This window comes from Girardinichthys multiradiatus, chromosome 2 (genome assembly GCF_021462225.1).
Source record: "Girardinichthys multiradiatus isolate DD_20200921_A chromosome 2, DD_fGirMul_XY1, whole genome shotgun sequence".
NCBI classification, from domain to species: Eukaryota; Metazoa; Chordata; class Actinopteri; order Cyprinodontiformes; family Goodeidae; genus Girardinichthys; species Girardinichthys multiradiatus.
This window is the reverse complement of record NC_061795.1, coordinates 2,273,255-2,289,717: the sequence shown is the minus strand read 5'-3', so window position 1 is coordinate 2,289,717 and position 16,463 is coordinate 2,273,255. Positions and strand designations below refer to the sequence as shown.

At 38.7% G+C, this 16,463-nt stretch overlaps 1 protein-coding gene across 3 annotated transcripts in view; it reads left to right on the top strand.

Annotated features, from left to right (window-relative positions):
* LOC124879350 (alpha-1,3-mannosyl-glycoprotein 4-beta-N-acetylglucosaminyltransferase C-like) overlaps nucleotides 1-14,914 on the top strand; it is a 73,941-nt gene extending 59,027 nt beyond the window's left edge. Inside the window, exons 3-6 of one of the 3 annotated variants that reach the window (XM_047383872.1) lie at nucleotides 9,128-9,241; nucleotides 12,583-12,728; nucleotides 12,813-12,960; nucleotides 13,520-14,914. In XM_047383872.1, coding sequence (XP_047239828.1) covers nucleotides 12,600-12,728; nucleotides 12,813-12,960; nucleotides 13,520-14,676 — 1,434 coding nt within the window. In that variant the 5' untranslated portion in view covers nucleotides 9,128-9,241; nucleotides 12,583-12,599 and the 3' untranslated portion in view covers nucleotides 14,677-14,914. Of the gene's footprint in view, nucleotides 1-9,127; nucleotides 12,729-12,812; nucleotides 12,961-13,519 lie in introns of all 3 variants that reach the window. The other 2 variants (XM_047383864.1, XM_047383877.1) reach the window with 2 other exon arrangements.
* Nucleotides 14,915-16,463: the final 1,549 nt, after the last annotated feature.

Here is a 16,463-nt window from a genome sequence, read left to right as displayed (position 1 = left end):
TGAAACTTTAATGAAACGTTTTACCAGAATAGATGGTTATGCTTGAGCCTGCTAATATACATTTGAACCAGTGTGGTTTGCGAAAAAATACATAAAATGTTGAAACATTGCAAATTCTTGTTTTCAAAACGTTATTTGTCAGATTTATCATGTATATTACATCATATAATATGTACAGGTCCTTCTCAAAATATTAGCATATTGTGATAAAGTTCATTATTTTCCATAATGTCATGATGAAAATTTAACATTCATATATTTTAGATTCATTGCACACTAACTGAAATATTTCAGGTCTTTTATTGTCTTAATACGGATGATTTTGGCATACAGCTCATGAAAACCCAAAATTCCTATCTCACAAAATTAGCATATCATTAAAAGGGTCTCTAAACGAGCTATGAACCTAATCATCTGAATCAACGAGTTAACTCTAAACACCTGTAAAAGATTCCTGAGGCCTTTAAAACTCCCAGCCTGGTTCATTACTCAAAACCCCAATCAGGTCGGCAGTAAGACTGCTGACCTTGACACCCTCAAGCAAGAGGGTAAGACACAGAAAGACATTTCTGAACAAATAGGCTGTTCCCAGAGTGCTGTATCAAGGCACCTCAGTGGGAAGTCTGTGGGAAGGAAAAAGTGTGGCAGAAAACGCTGCACAACGAGAAGAGGTGACCGGACCCTGAGGAAGATTGTGGAGAAGGGCCGATTCCAGACCTTGGGGGACCTGCGGAAGCAGTGGACTGAGTCTGGAGTAGAAACATCCAGAGCCACCGTGTACAGGCGTGTGCAGGAAATGGGCTACAGGTGCCGCATTCCCCAGGTCAAGCCACTTTTGAACCAGAAACAGCGGCAGAAGCGCCTGACCTGGGCTACAGAGAAGCAGCACTGGACTGTTGCTCAGTGGTCCAAAGTACTTTTTTCGGATGAAAGCAAATTCTGCATGTCATTCGGAAATCAAGGTGCCAGAGTCTGGAGGAAGACTGGGGAGAAGGAAATGCCAAAATGCCAGAAGTCCAGTGTCAAGTACCCACAGTCAGTGATGGTCTGGTTGCCGTGTCAGCTGCTGGTGTTGGTCCACTGTGTTTTATCAAGGGCAGGGTCAATGCAGCTAGCTATCAGGAGATTTTGGAGCACTTCATGCTTCCATCTGCTGAAAAGCTTTATGGAGATGAAGATTTCATTTTTCAGCACGACCTGGCACCTGCTCACAGTGCCAAAACCACTGGTAAATGGTTTACTGACCATGGTATCACTGTGCTCAATTGGCCTGCCAACTCTCCTGACCTGAACCCCATAGAGAATCTGTGGGATATTGTGAAGAGAACGTTGAGAGACTCAAGACCCAACACTCTGGATGAGCTAAAGGCCGCTATCGAAGCATCCTGGGCCTCCATAAGACCTCAGCAGTGCCACAGGCTGATTGCCTCCATGCCACGCCGCATTGAAGCAGTCATTTCTGCAAAAGGATTCCCGACCAAGTATTGAGTGCATAACTGTACATGATTATTTGAAGGTTGATGTTTTTTGTATTAAAAACACTTTTCTTTTATTGGTCGGATGAAATATGCTAATTTTGTGAGATAGGAATTTTGGGTTTTCATGAGCTGTATGCCAAAATCATCCGTATTAAGACAATAAAAGACCTGAAATATTTCAGTTAGTGTGCAATGAATCTAAAATATATGAATGTTAAATTTTCATCATGACATTATGGAAAATAATGAACTTTATCACAATATGCTAATATTTTGAGAAGGACCTGTACGTTGCATAACTGCTGTGCCTAGTTGAAGGAAAAGTTCAAAGAAATCAATTAAATAAAAATACAATTTATATAATATTTACCCCCATGAGTTGGATGCATACTTCTAAGCTGTTGGCTCACTCTTTTCTTTTATCTGAACCGTTTGAGACACATCTTATTGTCTGTGTCTGTTTTGAACCTGCCTCCCACCAGGAGCTGAATTGACTTATCATCTCACCTGACAGTCTTTCAGACAGTGTCTGGCTGGGATTTGAATGGTGTATATGCATCAGCTACTAGGCCACCTGCAGTTATTCTTAATGCCTTCTCTGAGTAGCCTCCCAGAGAAGTTGACCGAAAAATGCTTGCAGTTTTAGTCACACAAAGAGAAAAGTGAGAAAAAAGGTTTCGAGCAGTACTTTACCACACAAAGTTGTAATCAGTGATGCGTTTACATCAATTTGTTACCTTACAAGTGTATAGGTCAAAACCACTTTTCCGTGTACGATTATTCATTCTGACTTTGTTAAGGAGGTAATATTTAAAGCTGCACCGCTGACTTAAAAAATCAAAACCAGAGAAGGCATTTCCACACTCAGACTAAGGGTAGCCCAGCCCCTCCATATACCATTAACCACATCAAGCTATCTGCCTTTTTTCCATCAGTAATATGAGCTCGCTGTGTACATCCATGTGGAGGCTTACGGCCCTGTCTCTGCTATGAAAAGTATCCCATCCATCATTTTCTGACCAAATGTATTACAGCGAGTGTTTTGCTGAACAGGCAGATTCAGTTTCAGCATCTCATAAAGTTACACAAATTCCCACTTGGGAGCATCCCACTACAATCCGTGTCTCCAGTTAATACGTTGTTGCCAGGGGTTCCAAATGAGTATTAAGTGCTTTCCCAATGGGCCACATTGTTGGGCGTTGCTGAAATGAAAAGATTACTCATTAATTTTTTACAGTCACACTTTCATTACAGTCCAGTTATTAAATCTTCAACCCTTCAGCTTGAAGCTTATCTCCTCTAACTTTAATACAGACTGCAGTTTCTCTCATTTTCCCCAATTACAGCTCAAATTGATTGTTTGTTCTTTAACCTGTCAGCTGTGGTCACTTTTTCTTTTATCCATGATGCCTTCAAACGTAAATAATTCAAACAGAGAAAAAAATGGAATTTACATGAAAAGTAGCTTCTTCCAAATCATAAAAAGGACTTAGATTTAAGGTTTAAATTCCAGGAAGAACATATTAACAGTCATATTGCGACATAAATAAAACACATATGCCTAAGATTCAGTGGCAGAGGATTAAAACTATTCAGTAATCAATACTCAGCTGCCATCGAGTTAAACCATACAAATGTCTCTTGTTTAACTGGAAACTATTTTCTGTCTATTGGTTATAGAAGGCCTGGTGTCAATATGTAATAAAATATTTTTTTTTATTATGTTGTCATGATGTGTGTGCATATAAATAATCAGATTCAATCAAGCTTATTGTGTAAATCAAACATACATCATATTGCCTTAAGTAATTGCCTGTCTATCTTTACACACGTGAAATTGAGTGACATCTCATTTTTAATCCATTGGGTTTATATGCTGTAACAGCTTTCACGCTTCTAGGACGGCTCTTTGCAAGGGCTCATCCAAGTGTTACCTTATAGAGAAACCAGGCTTTGCATGTGCTCCAAATGATAAGCATTTGGAGCACATGGTTTTTAGACATGGCCTGCACAGTGGCACAGCTGGTAGCACTGTTGCCTTGCAGTGAGAAGGTCCTGGGTTCAACTCCTGGCCTGGGGTCTTTCTGCTTGGATTCTGCATGTTCTCCTTGTGCATGTGTGGGTCCACTCTGGGTACTCCAGCTTCCACCCACAATCTGAAAACATGTTAACTGGTGTCTCTTAATTTTCTTTAGGTGTGCATGACTGTTTGCCCTGTGTGTCTCTCTGTTGCCCTACGATGGACTGGCGACCTGTCCGGGGTGTTCCCCGACTCTTGCCCATAAACTGGTAGAGATAGGCACCCCCATGAAGTGGGTATAGAAAATGGATGGTTGTTAGACATTTTGAGGTGAATGTCAAGAGGTTAAGACCATTCTTCTAGAAACCCATCAGTGAGCTCAGACGCTGATACAAGTACAAGAAGGCCTGCTCAAAGTCTCCAATATTATTCAATGTAACAGTTCTATCGGGTTGAGGACAGGGCTCTGTGTAGGCCAGTCAAGTTCAATGTCTTTTTGGACCTTGCTTTTAACTACAAAGTTGAAAGTATGAAATTGTCCAAAATATCTACACATTTTGAAGCATTGAGAGTTTCTTTCACTGGAGCTAATAGGTCAAGGCCAACTCCTTAAACAGCCCACACCATAATCACTTCTGCACCAAACTTTACACTTGACACAATGTGGTCAGGAAAGTGCTGTTCTCATGAAAACTGCCAAACCCAAACTCGTACATTTAACTGTTAGACCGGGAGACATGATTTGTCACTCAAGAGACTATGTCTCTGCTGCTCTGGTATCCAGTGGTGGAAATCTTTACATGACTCTGACAAAATCCAGTTAATGATGCTCTGTATATTTTGCTTTTTAACTGATCTATAAGAGCATCTGCTGACCATGCTGATTTTATGTCGCTTACCACTTTGTAGCTGAGTTTCTGTCATTCTCAATAACTTCAACTGTGTTGTAAAACGAGAGTTGGAATATTTAGTACTTTAGTGGAAATTTAACAAGTGGACATATTGCCCAGGTAGGTTCCTATCATCTTACCATGTTAGATGCTGGATTATACAACTGTGGCCATGGAAGTGATGGGAACATCTGAATTTAATGACCTGGAGGGGACAGCGAATACATTTGGCAGTATTGTGTAACACAGTCATGAAAACAAAAACTCATTCAATGAGGATGTACATTTTGCTCAAACGACAAGACACAATATTTTAACATTCATTTTGGGAAAACTAAGAAACCAATTTTTGATTTTAACGCCTGGAATAAAGGTTTCGCAAAGATGTGTTTTCTTGAAGAATCTTTAATAAGTACCGAACATTCCCGTTCAGATTTAACCAGTCCATATATTGTTCTGTATCAATTTGAAAATGTTCTTTGTTATGTTTTCACAAATTGAATAAAGGTTTTATAAATAAAGTAGTGTGCTTAAAATTGTTTCTATTCAATCTAAAAATATAATAATCCAATTCATTTTATAGTTTGAACTAGTGCTGATCGAATCCAGCCCAGACTGTGAAATAGACTTTAGCACAGATAAGAATTAACAACCATAATTAGCCAGTTGTAGCTTTTTCATAACAGTTTTTACAAATCATTTGAATCTCATCTGTCTTGCTGTCAACATTTTTTTTACAAGGAACACTTACAGATTTCTTTTTTCTTTTTTGTCACAGTTATATTTTTCAGAACATCAAACTAAATTTTTTACATCAAAGTTAACCTGAATAATTAATAATAATAACTAAATGCTGCGTTTACCGATTTCAGTTATCAAGGGAAAAATGCTGCCAAACTAACTTAACTGTATGTAAAACAGCAATTGTCTCCCTTGTTAAATCATAAATTAGCTGTAATTAACCACATTTATTTTGAAAAACAGTTAAGTTAAGTCCTGATTGCTACCAGACCAGAAATCACTTAAATAGAACATGTCTGACAAGTTCTTAAAAGCAACACATCATGCTTCGATTTAAATAAATTCAAGAAATGATAAGAAATAAAATCTCTGACACTTCACAGTCTGGAAAGGTTCAATAAGCCATTTCTAGAAATGAGCCATTTCTAAGGGTTTCAGGACTCCAGTAAACCACATTATCTACAAATAGAGAAAACATGGAACAATCTGGAACTTCCCAGGAGTGACCAGCTGACTAAAGTTACTCAAAGAAGGCATAAATGATTCATCCCGGAGATCACAAAAGACCCAGAACAATATCTAAAGCACTGCGGGCCTCATTAGCTTCAGTTGAGGTCAGTGTTCATGATTCAACAGTAAGAAACAGGCAGGAGAAAAATGGCATCCGTAAGCGAGTTCCTACAAATGAAAACCACTGTAGTCCATGATGTTAAGCTCAAACTCACTCTGGTTCTGTCAATAGTACCACCTCGTCTGAAGACCTTAAGGACAGCTTACTATCTATATTCTATTTCAGATCAAAGTTATACAATAAATTTTAAAAAAGCAACCATTTTTAACAGATCACCTTGCCGTTCATGTCATGAAAGTCAATCTGGCGACATCACAGCAGCTGTGCTTTGGAAATGTGCATAAAATGTGTGACTTACACACACTGGGCCTTTGCAGATTTGTTTTAACTTAGGCACATTGGAGGGTTTTTGGACATGAATGGCCTATTTAATGTTGTGCCGCTGCATCTCAATCAGATTTAAGTCCAGACTTTGACTAGGTCAGTCTAAACCTTCATTTTGGTTTTATGAGTCTTTCATAGGTTAACTTGATAGTGTGCCCCTTATGCCCCTTTTCCATTTAGCCCGGCTCCACTCCACTTGGCCCCCTTTGCGAGCGTTTCCACTTCTGTTTTTTGTTTTGTTCCGTTAGCTACAGGGGTTGAACAATGAAACTGAAACACCTGTCATGTTAGTGTGGGAGGTTTCATGGCTAAATTGGACCAGCCTGGTAGCCAGTCTTCATTGATTGCACATTGCACCAGTAAGAGCAGAGTGTGAAGGTTCAATTAGCAGGGTAAGAGCACAGTTTTGCTCAAAATATTGAAATGCACACAACATTATGGGTGACATACCAGAGTTCAAAAGAGGACAAATTGTTGGTGCACATCTTGCTGGCGCATCTGTGACCAAGACAGCAAGTCTTTGTGATGTATCAAGAGCCACGGTATCCAGGGTAATGTCGGCATACCACCAAGAAGGACGAACCACATCCAACAGGATTAACTGTGGACGCAAGAGGAAGCTGTCTGAAAGGGATGTTCGGGTGCTAACCCGGATCGTATCCAAAAAACATAAAACCAAGGATGCCCAAATCACGGCAGAATTAAATGTGCACCTCAACTCTCCTGTTTCCACCAGAACTGTCCGTCAGGAGCTCCACAGGGTCAATATACACAGCCGGGCTGCTATAGCCAAACCTTTGGTCACTCATGCCAATGCCAAACGTTGGTTTCAATGGTGCAAGGAGCGCAAATCTTGGGCTGTGGACAATGTGAAACATGTATTGTTCTCTGATGAGTCCACCTTTACTGTTTTCCCCACATCCAGGAGAGTTACGGTGTGGAGAAGCCCCAAAGAAGCGTACCACCCAGACTGTTGCATGCCCAGAGTTAAGCATGGGGGTGGATCAGTGATGGTTTGGGCTGCCATATCATGGCATTCCCTTGGCCCAATACTTGTGCTAGATGGGCACGTCACTGCCAAGGACTACCGAACCATTCTTGAGGACCATGTTCATCCAATGGTTCAAACATTGTATCCTGAAGGCGGTGCCGTGTATCAGGATGACAATGCACCAATACACACAGCAAGACTGGTGAAAGATTGGTTTGATGAACATGAAAGTGAAGTTGAACATCTCCCATGGCCTGCACAGTCACCAGATCTAAATATTATTGAGCCACTTTGGGGTGTTTTGGAGGAGCGAGTCAGGAAACGTTTTCCTCCACCAGTATCACGTAGTGACCTGGCCACTATCCTGCAAGAAGAATGGCTTAAAATCCCTCTGACCACTGTGCAGGACTTGTATATGTCATTCCCAAGACGAATTGACGCTGTATTGGCCGCAAAAGGAGGCCCTACACCATACTAATAAATTATTGTGGTCTAAAACCAGGTGTTTCAGTTTCATTGTCCAACCCCTGTATTTCTTTGGTCCTAGCTCCTGAACAGGTACGATCGGGGCTGAGTAGGGACTCTAGTGATGTGAACAGACTGCTGATTGGCCATGGGAGGAGGAGAAATGAGAACGTTTTTGCAGAGGTAGTGCAAGGGAAATGTTAATAAAACTCAAAAGCAACTACAAAAATTTTAAGGTCCAAATGGCTGGAGTGGGTCAAACTGAAATATAATTTTACTATTTACAAATCATAAACAATGTCTGAAGGTTGAAAGAAAAGGAAAAGGACACAATGTCAGCTTTCTGAATTACATGCAGGCGGGGCGCTGTATTTAATAACATCCTAAATCAGCTAATCACATATAAAACCTGCTGTTTAGACACACAAACATTAACACACAAAACAATACCACCATGAAACATCGAGCTTGGTTCGGACTAGGTTGATTTAGATAGTTTTTTCCTTAATAAATGAAATCATCATTTGAAAACGACATTTTGTATTTTTTCAGGTTATCTTTGGTATTGACTTACTTGAAACATAAAAGTGTAAAAAAAAACAGAAGAAATCTAAAAGGGGTTGAATATTTTATCACAGTTCTGAAAATGTTTTACAAGTGTAAAAGCTCACATTTTGTTTTCAGATCCGCTCTGTTAGCCATGATGCTGCATAAAGGTTTTCGCATTTTGTTTCTGTTGCAAAATCCAACTTTTCCAACTATTTGCAAAAAGATATAAAAAACAACTTTTGTGTGTATTCTAATGTTCGGTTTTTACAGCTTTTTTGAAAACTGTTTACAAGCATCTAATGACCTTCATTAGACCCTTTTACTTTTTATCTAGCTTTTTCTGCAAAAAAATATCGTCATTTTTTATGATTTTTAATTGCTGCTGCATTTCCCTTCTATTCAGAAGTTTCAAACACTGAAACACCAGTTAGGCAGGGCCCATCAGCTCTTATTTCTCTTTCCGAGAGACTCTGGTTAATGTGCAGAAGTGAAGAGAAACTCTCTAAGGATATATTACTATTTGAAATGCAGAAGCTCATTGGTATGCTCCTCTATCTGTTTTTATTTTACAGCCTCTAATCTAAAATGACTTCAGTTGTAGAAATGTGCTCCCTGGCCATGCATGCTGATAATTTGCTGACAAAAAATAAATAATAAAAGGAACACCTCAGCAGAGACGCATTTCAAGCACAAGCAAATAGACCCCAAATGTGGGGCTTCTTTATCCCCCAAACGTAGCTTCATTTCCATATAAATGTTTGTGACCTATAGGAGGCTTGTTTGGTGTTTAGCTTCACTAAGAGATAGCAAACTAAAATCTCATTTCTTAGAAGGATTCTCTCTCACAGAGTAAGCATGCAGCCATTATTGTGCCTTGTTAGGTATTCCTTGGACATCTCAGTATCAGATTTTGCAGGCTGCAGTCTCAGATATTGGTGTGAATATGTGTGTGTTTTTACTGCCAGGACTTTCATAATATTGACTTGTGACAGCTGTCATTGCCTTTTTACTTACTCTGGATGCTGCTGTGTCTCTCAGGTGCCCCCCTGGAGCTGTTTCATGACGGAAACCCAAAGCAGCTCACTTCTCGAGCAGATGGCAGATGCTTTTCTGGCTTAAATAGAAATTGAGCAATCAATAGCACAATAAATGGTAAGGTGTTTGTTTAGTCACTGGACCCAGCAGTGGGGTCTTTGCTCACATTATTTCTGTCACCCGGGGACCTCGGAGCTTCTGTTGAGTTAAAAAAAACTCTGCGTGTTTGTTTATATAAGAACCGATCACAGATTCAAATTTGCTTGTACAACTACTCTCTCTCTCTATCTGTCCTTCTCACTGCACACGCCAGGCTACACACAATATCCAAAAGATGTTACACAAAATTACAATGATTGGTTGTTAAAAAGGTGTGGGGAATCCGTGGTTTAGACTTAGACCCCCTTTGATGTACCACAGGTTAACCTCTCTTTGTCTCAGCCTTGTGTTCACTGGTACTATATGTGTGTTTTACCAGCCAGTTTGTTGATGCTTGTGCTACCATGTGTGTGTTATCAGAAAGGATGTTGAGCTCATACAGCCTGCAGCCTTGAAAGAAGACCGTTAAAGCTCCTTCACCTATCAGTCTGTGTCAAAGTTCTGTCTGGCATAATGCAGCTGCTGTTTTGACCTCCAAACAAGTATTCACACATGCCCCCGCCCTTAAAACACAAATGTTTTTACCCTAACAATGCTCTCTTTCACTACTTTGAAGATGTGAACTTTAAGCAACAACATTTAAGCATTCAAAAATAAAAAAGGTTTAAATGTTAATTAACTTTAAAAAACCTGCACCTGGAGTAGTTTCAAAGCATAAACAGTGGATAAAAGTGGATAAAAGATAAAAGTAGCAACTTATTTACATGATACATAGTCTAATTATATGCATTAAAAGGGCAAAACATTTTCATAGCAATGTAAAGTGATCGTTTCAATTTCTTTGAACTATTGCAGTGCATTTGTAAGAAAAGTGAATAAATCCTCAAAGAGGTGGAAGGCTAACTGCTTTTCAGACGGACCTTACCCCCAAGAGAGCCCATTTTAATGTTTGTAATTGTATTCTCAGCTGAACGTCTCCATGATGTATAATTGTTTGATGTTGCAGACTGTCCAGAAGTGTTTTCCTCCATTTTCTTCCTCCAGGTCTATTGTTTGAAAACTAACCCAAAATCTCACAAGCAATTAATAGTGCAGATAAACTGATCAGGTGGACTGGGAGCCTCCGCCAACTTAACTATGGTGCCGGAACCTAGACGTTGTTAAGCTGGGAAAACAGCATCAAACCTAACAACAACAACAACAGGGTTTTCCGACTGAGCAGCTGACCTGATTTCATCTTTGAGACTACACATGAATCCCATTTGGACAAGAGTCAGTGTTAAGTGAGATCATTACTGCAATATTGCGACTAAAACAAGAAGGAAATTGGTTTATTCATAGTGAACCTGTCTTTGAGTTACAAATTTTTAATTCTCTCAAGACCAGGCGGTTATACTGGGTCTAAGCTAAATCAAAGCTACTTACAGACATAATATTGGCTCAAGTCTAAATGAAATCTATACGTAGCTTCAACATTGAAATCAGATATTTTTCTCACTGGGATCAATGTGTAGAAAATTACGAGGTTTTCTTTTTAAATTCTGTTTGTTTGTTTTTTAAGAAAAGAAGAATAGTTTGAAACAGATAGAAACAGTACACATTTTTAATAAATGTTATGTTAAACAGCACTAATAGGGTGCGTTTTGGAGATCACAGAAGCAATAATTTTACTGTTATTAGGCAGTTGTTCAGCATAAAGCATAAGAATTTCACCTTTGTAGTTAATTCACCAAGTGACTTATAACACAGAGACAATATAGTGTTGACAGGATCTCTCTATGGCAGATGAGCTGATTTGTATTTGTAAAAGAAGTCAATAATTTTCATTGTTAAAATAATAATCCCATGACTCATACACATGAAAACTCTTGGTGTTACTGTATATATTATTTGTGCTCAGTTGCTGGGCAATATGTAGCTCACCTTGTAAGGACAGTGTGCATATAAAGAGGTGGCTAAAATAGTTCCTCATTTAGACTTCTAACAAATGTCTAAAAAAACGATTTAGACGTACTCTAAACTTACACTTTTATACTAAATATATCCCAATTTTAGCCTGGAGCTCCATTGACTATTTAGACATTGTTTAGATGTTGTTTCAATTAAAATATACTCAGTAGGTTAGGTCTTGCTCAGAGGCTGTGGGATTTGTGTCATCTCCAAATGCCCTGCTCTCTAACCACTAGGCCACCACTCACCCCCAGCTAGTAGGGATCTATTATTGGTAATATTTCATCAGAACCTCACCTCAAAAATCAGAACTATCCCTTTAATATTACTATGTTTAGGGCCAAGAGCATTAATTTCCTATCAGAAGATATCACTTGTGTTTAATAGCTTCTGGAAGATCATCTGGCCTAAAACACCATCATACACAAACAGAGCAGATGACTGACGTCTCATCTTGTGAGCGTATTAATGACCAAAATGATCCATCACCAGCAGCCATTTAGCTTTATCCAATAAAAAAACCTTCAAATCAGCCTTCTGCATCGGTCTCAGCCCCGCTGGTCACATCTGTCATGTTGAGTAGCCCATCAAAACTTAATTACAGATGACGATCTGTCCAGGTCTTCATTGATGCCCCAGGGTTGCATCTGATTATTATTCTGATTAAAGTTAGAATAATCTTTACGATTGGATAAGAATAACTTGCATCCAAGTGTAAAGACAGTAGAGTTGCCCAGAATAATGAGGAAGGGTAAGGGAAAGTTGTCTTCTTAGATTCCTTTGTTCTTCTAAGTCTTTTTTTTTTGGTCCATGTAACTGAAATAAACTAATTTAAAACAGTAATAATATAAATAAATAAAAACTTGCTATGTTATTACATTTCTTTTTCTTTTGCATTTTGTTCATTCTGCAACAATTCAAACTAGATCAAAAAATGAAATATCCTTGCACAGATGTGTTTCGTGACCCTGCCCCAATAAATTACATGTTGCAATCTGTAAATCACTGAAAAACACTGTGACTTTGGTGATTGGCACAGTCGCCTCAAAAGATTTAAAGCTTGTATATCAGCTGTTGCCTGAAAGGGATTAATAGCAAAATTTGAAGTAGTATACAGATGTTTTGTAATACTCATCTGTACCATGGGTACTTACTAGCTCGGGCCTCAACCAGATATTCTGGGACTTATTTTTATATCAGTTTTGTATCAACTACTTAACATGAGTCCTTTTAACACCATGATTCAATTTACCTTTTTTGTTCACAGATGTGCATCTCTAATACTTTGTGGCAATGATAACTTTGGATTTAAAAAGGGCTGAAACAAAAACTTTTACTTGGCAATGCATAGTCTCTGGATTTCTTTCTAGTGTCATGACCTGAAACCTCTACTTCTCTTTGTTTCCCAGCTGTGAGAGCTGTGATCATGAGGCTAATGTGGAAGTCCGTGGACAAAATGAGGTGTTTAAGGAAACGATCCATGCTCCACGTCCTCACCTTCCTACTCACCTCTCTGCTCTTTTTTAACCTTTACATGGATGATGGCTATGTGATGGTACGTTTCTCAATTGAAAATCTGGGTCTAAAACGTTTTTCATGGTCTCTACTAATGTTTTCTTCTTTTGTTTTTGGACTTAAGGAAGGTGAAAAAAGACTGCTGGGAGAGACGTTGATTCGTCCTTCAAGCTCTGACAGATATGTGCACACATTTAAAGATTTGTCCAATTTCTCTGGGAGTATCAATGTGACATATCGCTACCTTGCTGGAATTCCTTTGTCAAGAAAAAGTAAGTATTTCACCGAACACACAGTTGAAACCAGATATTTACATACACTGTGTAAAAAGACGCATAACCTTTTTTTTTTGTGACGGGCAATAAATGTTTTTTTTAATATATTTGCTAAATGTCAAAATAATGACAGAGAGATCTTTTCTTTACTTCTTTAAAAGTCAGACGTTTTCATACATTTCCTCAGTGTTTCACAGAACTGCATTTTGAGTGTCCTTTGAGTCCATGTTGATCCAGGACTTACTGTTTCATTGTGAAAATGACACGTTTACAAAGCCATGACATCATTTTCTGGGCTTTCCCTATGTTATTGAAAAGCGTAGTAATCTTAATGTATTGTAAAGCTCTGAATCTGAAGAAAGTAATAAAAAATGATCTCCTTCAATATTCAGGAATTTAGCAAATAGGAAATGGACTGAATGCCCAACAGGGAAAGGTGTTTTTATAAAGTATGTGTAAATATCTGGTTTGAACTCTATATCATCTTGAGCATGTTTGTTTTTAACTTGAATTTTGACATTTTATTTGAGAAATGATAATGGTGATTTCATTTCAGAGTATCTTACCATCGGCTTGGCATCAGTAAAAAGGAAAAGAGGAAACTACCTTCTAGAGACGATCAAATCCATCTTTGACCAGTCCAGCTATGAGGAGCTGAAAGAGATTGTGGTTGTGGTTCATCTGGCAGACTTTGACCTGGTCTGGTGTGAGAACGTGGTACAGGAAATCACCAGGAAGTTTGCTCACCACCTTATATCTGGGCGCCTCCTGGTCATCCAGGCCCCAGAAATGTTCTACCCCTCTCTGGATGGCTTAAAGAGGAACTACAACGACCCGGAAGACCGGGTCCGTTTCCGCTCCAAGCAGAACGTGGACTACGCCTTCCTCCTGAACTTCTGCACCAACCTGTCCCGCTTCTACGTGATGTTGGAGGACGATGTGCGATGCTCCAGGAACTTTCTGGCAGCACTGAAGAAGGTGATCACCTCAAGGGAAGGTTCCTACTGGGTGATGATGGAGTTCTCAAAGCTGGGTTACATCGGTAAGCTCTACCACTCCAGAGACTTGCCCCGCCTGGCTCATTTCCTCCTCATGTTCTACCAGGAAATGCCTTGTGACTGGCTCCTCATCCACTTCAGAGGTTTGCTGGCTCAAAAGGACGTGATCCGCTTCAAACCCTCGCTCTTCCAGCACATGGGCTACTACTCGTCCTACAAAGGGGTGGAGAACAAACTGAAGGATGATGACTTCGAGGAGGACTCTATAGACATTCCAGACAACCCCCCTGCCAGCATTTACACAAACATCAACGTCTTTGAGAACTATGACGCCACCAAAGCTTACAGTAGTATAGTTGACGAGTATTTCTGGGGGAAACCACCATGCACTGGAGACTTCTTTATCATAATCTTCAACAAATCAATAAAAATGAGCAGAATTAAAATTGTGACTGGCACAGAGGATCGGCAAAACGACATCCTTCATCACGGAGCTCTGGAAGTAGGCCAGAAGTCGGTGGAGACCAAACAGGGAAGACAGTGTACGTCCTACATCACATTAGGGGAGTTTAAAGTCGGTAACTTTGAGATTAATGACGTGGACCACAAGATTGCATTTGACATTGAGTGTGTCAGGATAGTTGTCACAGCTAGTCAGAAAGAATGGATCATCATAAGAACTATCAGCCTCTGGACCACACAGTCAGTCAGTTAAAGTAGGGAATCTAAATTATTTTAGCTTTTTTTCTGTGTCTCTAAATTTGATAGGATGACTTCATTTTGGATTTTTACTGTGCATTAAATTTAAACCAATCCATATTTTCTTGGGTTTCTCAAAGATCTGTAAATTTTCATTGTGATGTATCAAAAACAGAACTGCTGTGTAAATAGAGCATTTCTAATACAATGTTAATTTTCTGAGGATCTATTTATAAAAAACATTTACACATTGATGATACTGTCTGCCTTTTCTTTTAAAGTCTATCACCTTTCAGTTAGATCATAGTGTCTTTAAGTTACCAAAAAAACTTGTTTTTCAAAGTTGAAGCCGTTCAGGTTCTTTCTTTGTCCTTTGCTGCCATTTGCTGGAACATTAGGAAACTGACAAAGAGAAATTATTTTCAAATCAAATTTGGTTATTATAATATAATATAATATAATATAATATATTATAATATCATGTCATGTCATGCAATGTAATGTAATGTAATATAATGTAATATAATGTAATATATAGCCCTATTATTAGAATGTAATATTCTGCCAGAGAACGTTTGTTCCTGATATAGGTTTGACAAACTGAAATCATATGAATATTTATCAAAATTACAAAATGTCCCCTCAACCAACCTAGTGGGGCTTAGTGTGAATGCCAGACACTTCTTCTGGGGAAACCAGGTTCCCTTCTTTACATTTATTGTCTTGCAAAATATTCATACAGCTTAAACGTTTTCACATTTTGTCAGATCACAATCACAAACTTCAATGCATCTTAATGGGATTGTGTGAGTCAGACACATACAAAGTACTGCATAACTGTAAAGTGAAAGTAAAATGATACATACATTTCTTTTTTTTTTTTTACAAATAATAATCTGAATAGTGTGGAATGCATTTGTATTTAGTCCCTGAACCAGTTCTTCATACTATATCAATATTCCCATCAAATCCAATCAGCTTTAATGTCCCTTCTAGAAAAAGGCATCCCCACAGCATGATGCTGTCACCACCATGTTTCGTCATGGAGATGGTGCGTTCATGGTTATGTACAGTATTTTGTTTTCCACCAACAATACTGTTTTTGAGATTGCCCAAAACATTCCATAATGGTATTATTTGACTGAAGCATCCTCAGAAAAATGTTTGCAGTATCAGTCAGTAAACAGGATTTGTGTATCTGTAAGATGTATATAGTTTGGGATAATGTTCTATAAACTTTCCCTGCTTTGAACTTCACAACTTTCTTACTGACCTATCTGCTGTGTTCCTTGGTCGTCATGATGCTGTTTGTTCACTAATGTTCTCTAACAAACCTAAAAGGCCTTCACAGAACAGCTAGAATATACTTAGATTAAATGACTTATCCTTTCACTTTCCAATTATATATTACTCTTTGTTGGTGTATTACATAGAATCTGAATTAAATAAATAGACGTTTGTGGTAGTAACATACAGTCATGGCCAAAAGTGTTGGCACCCGGAACCTTTTCCTGAAAATAAAACTCCCATTACTCTCATAAAATAATTGCAAATACACATGTTTTGTTATACACATGATTATTTCCTTTGGGTGTTTTGGAACAAAACCAAAAAGCTGAGAAAAAAAGGCAAACTTAACATAATTTAAACCAATGGGCCAGACAAAGTAATGGGCCTGTAGCAGGTCACAGATGTGGGCAATTTAAAAATCACGCCTGAAACCAGATTCAAAGGAGAGAAGTTGATTCAATCTTTGCATTGTGAGAACAGAAAGAGGAGGTGAGAACAATCTGATGACTTGAA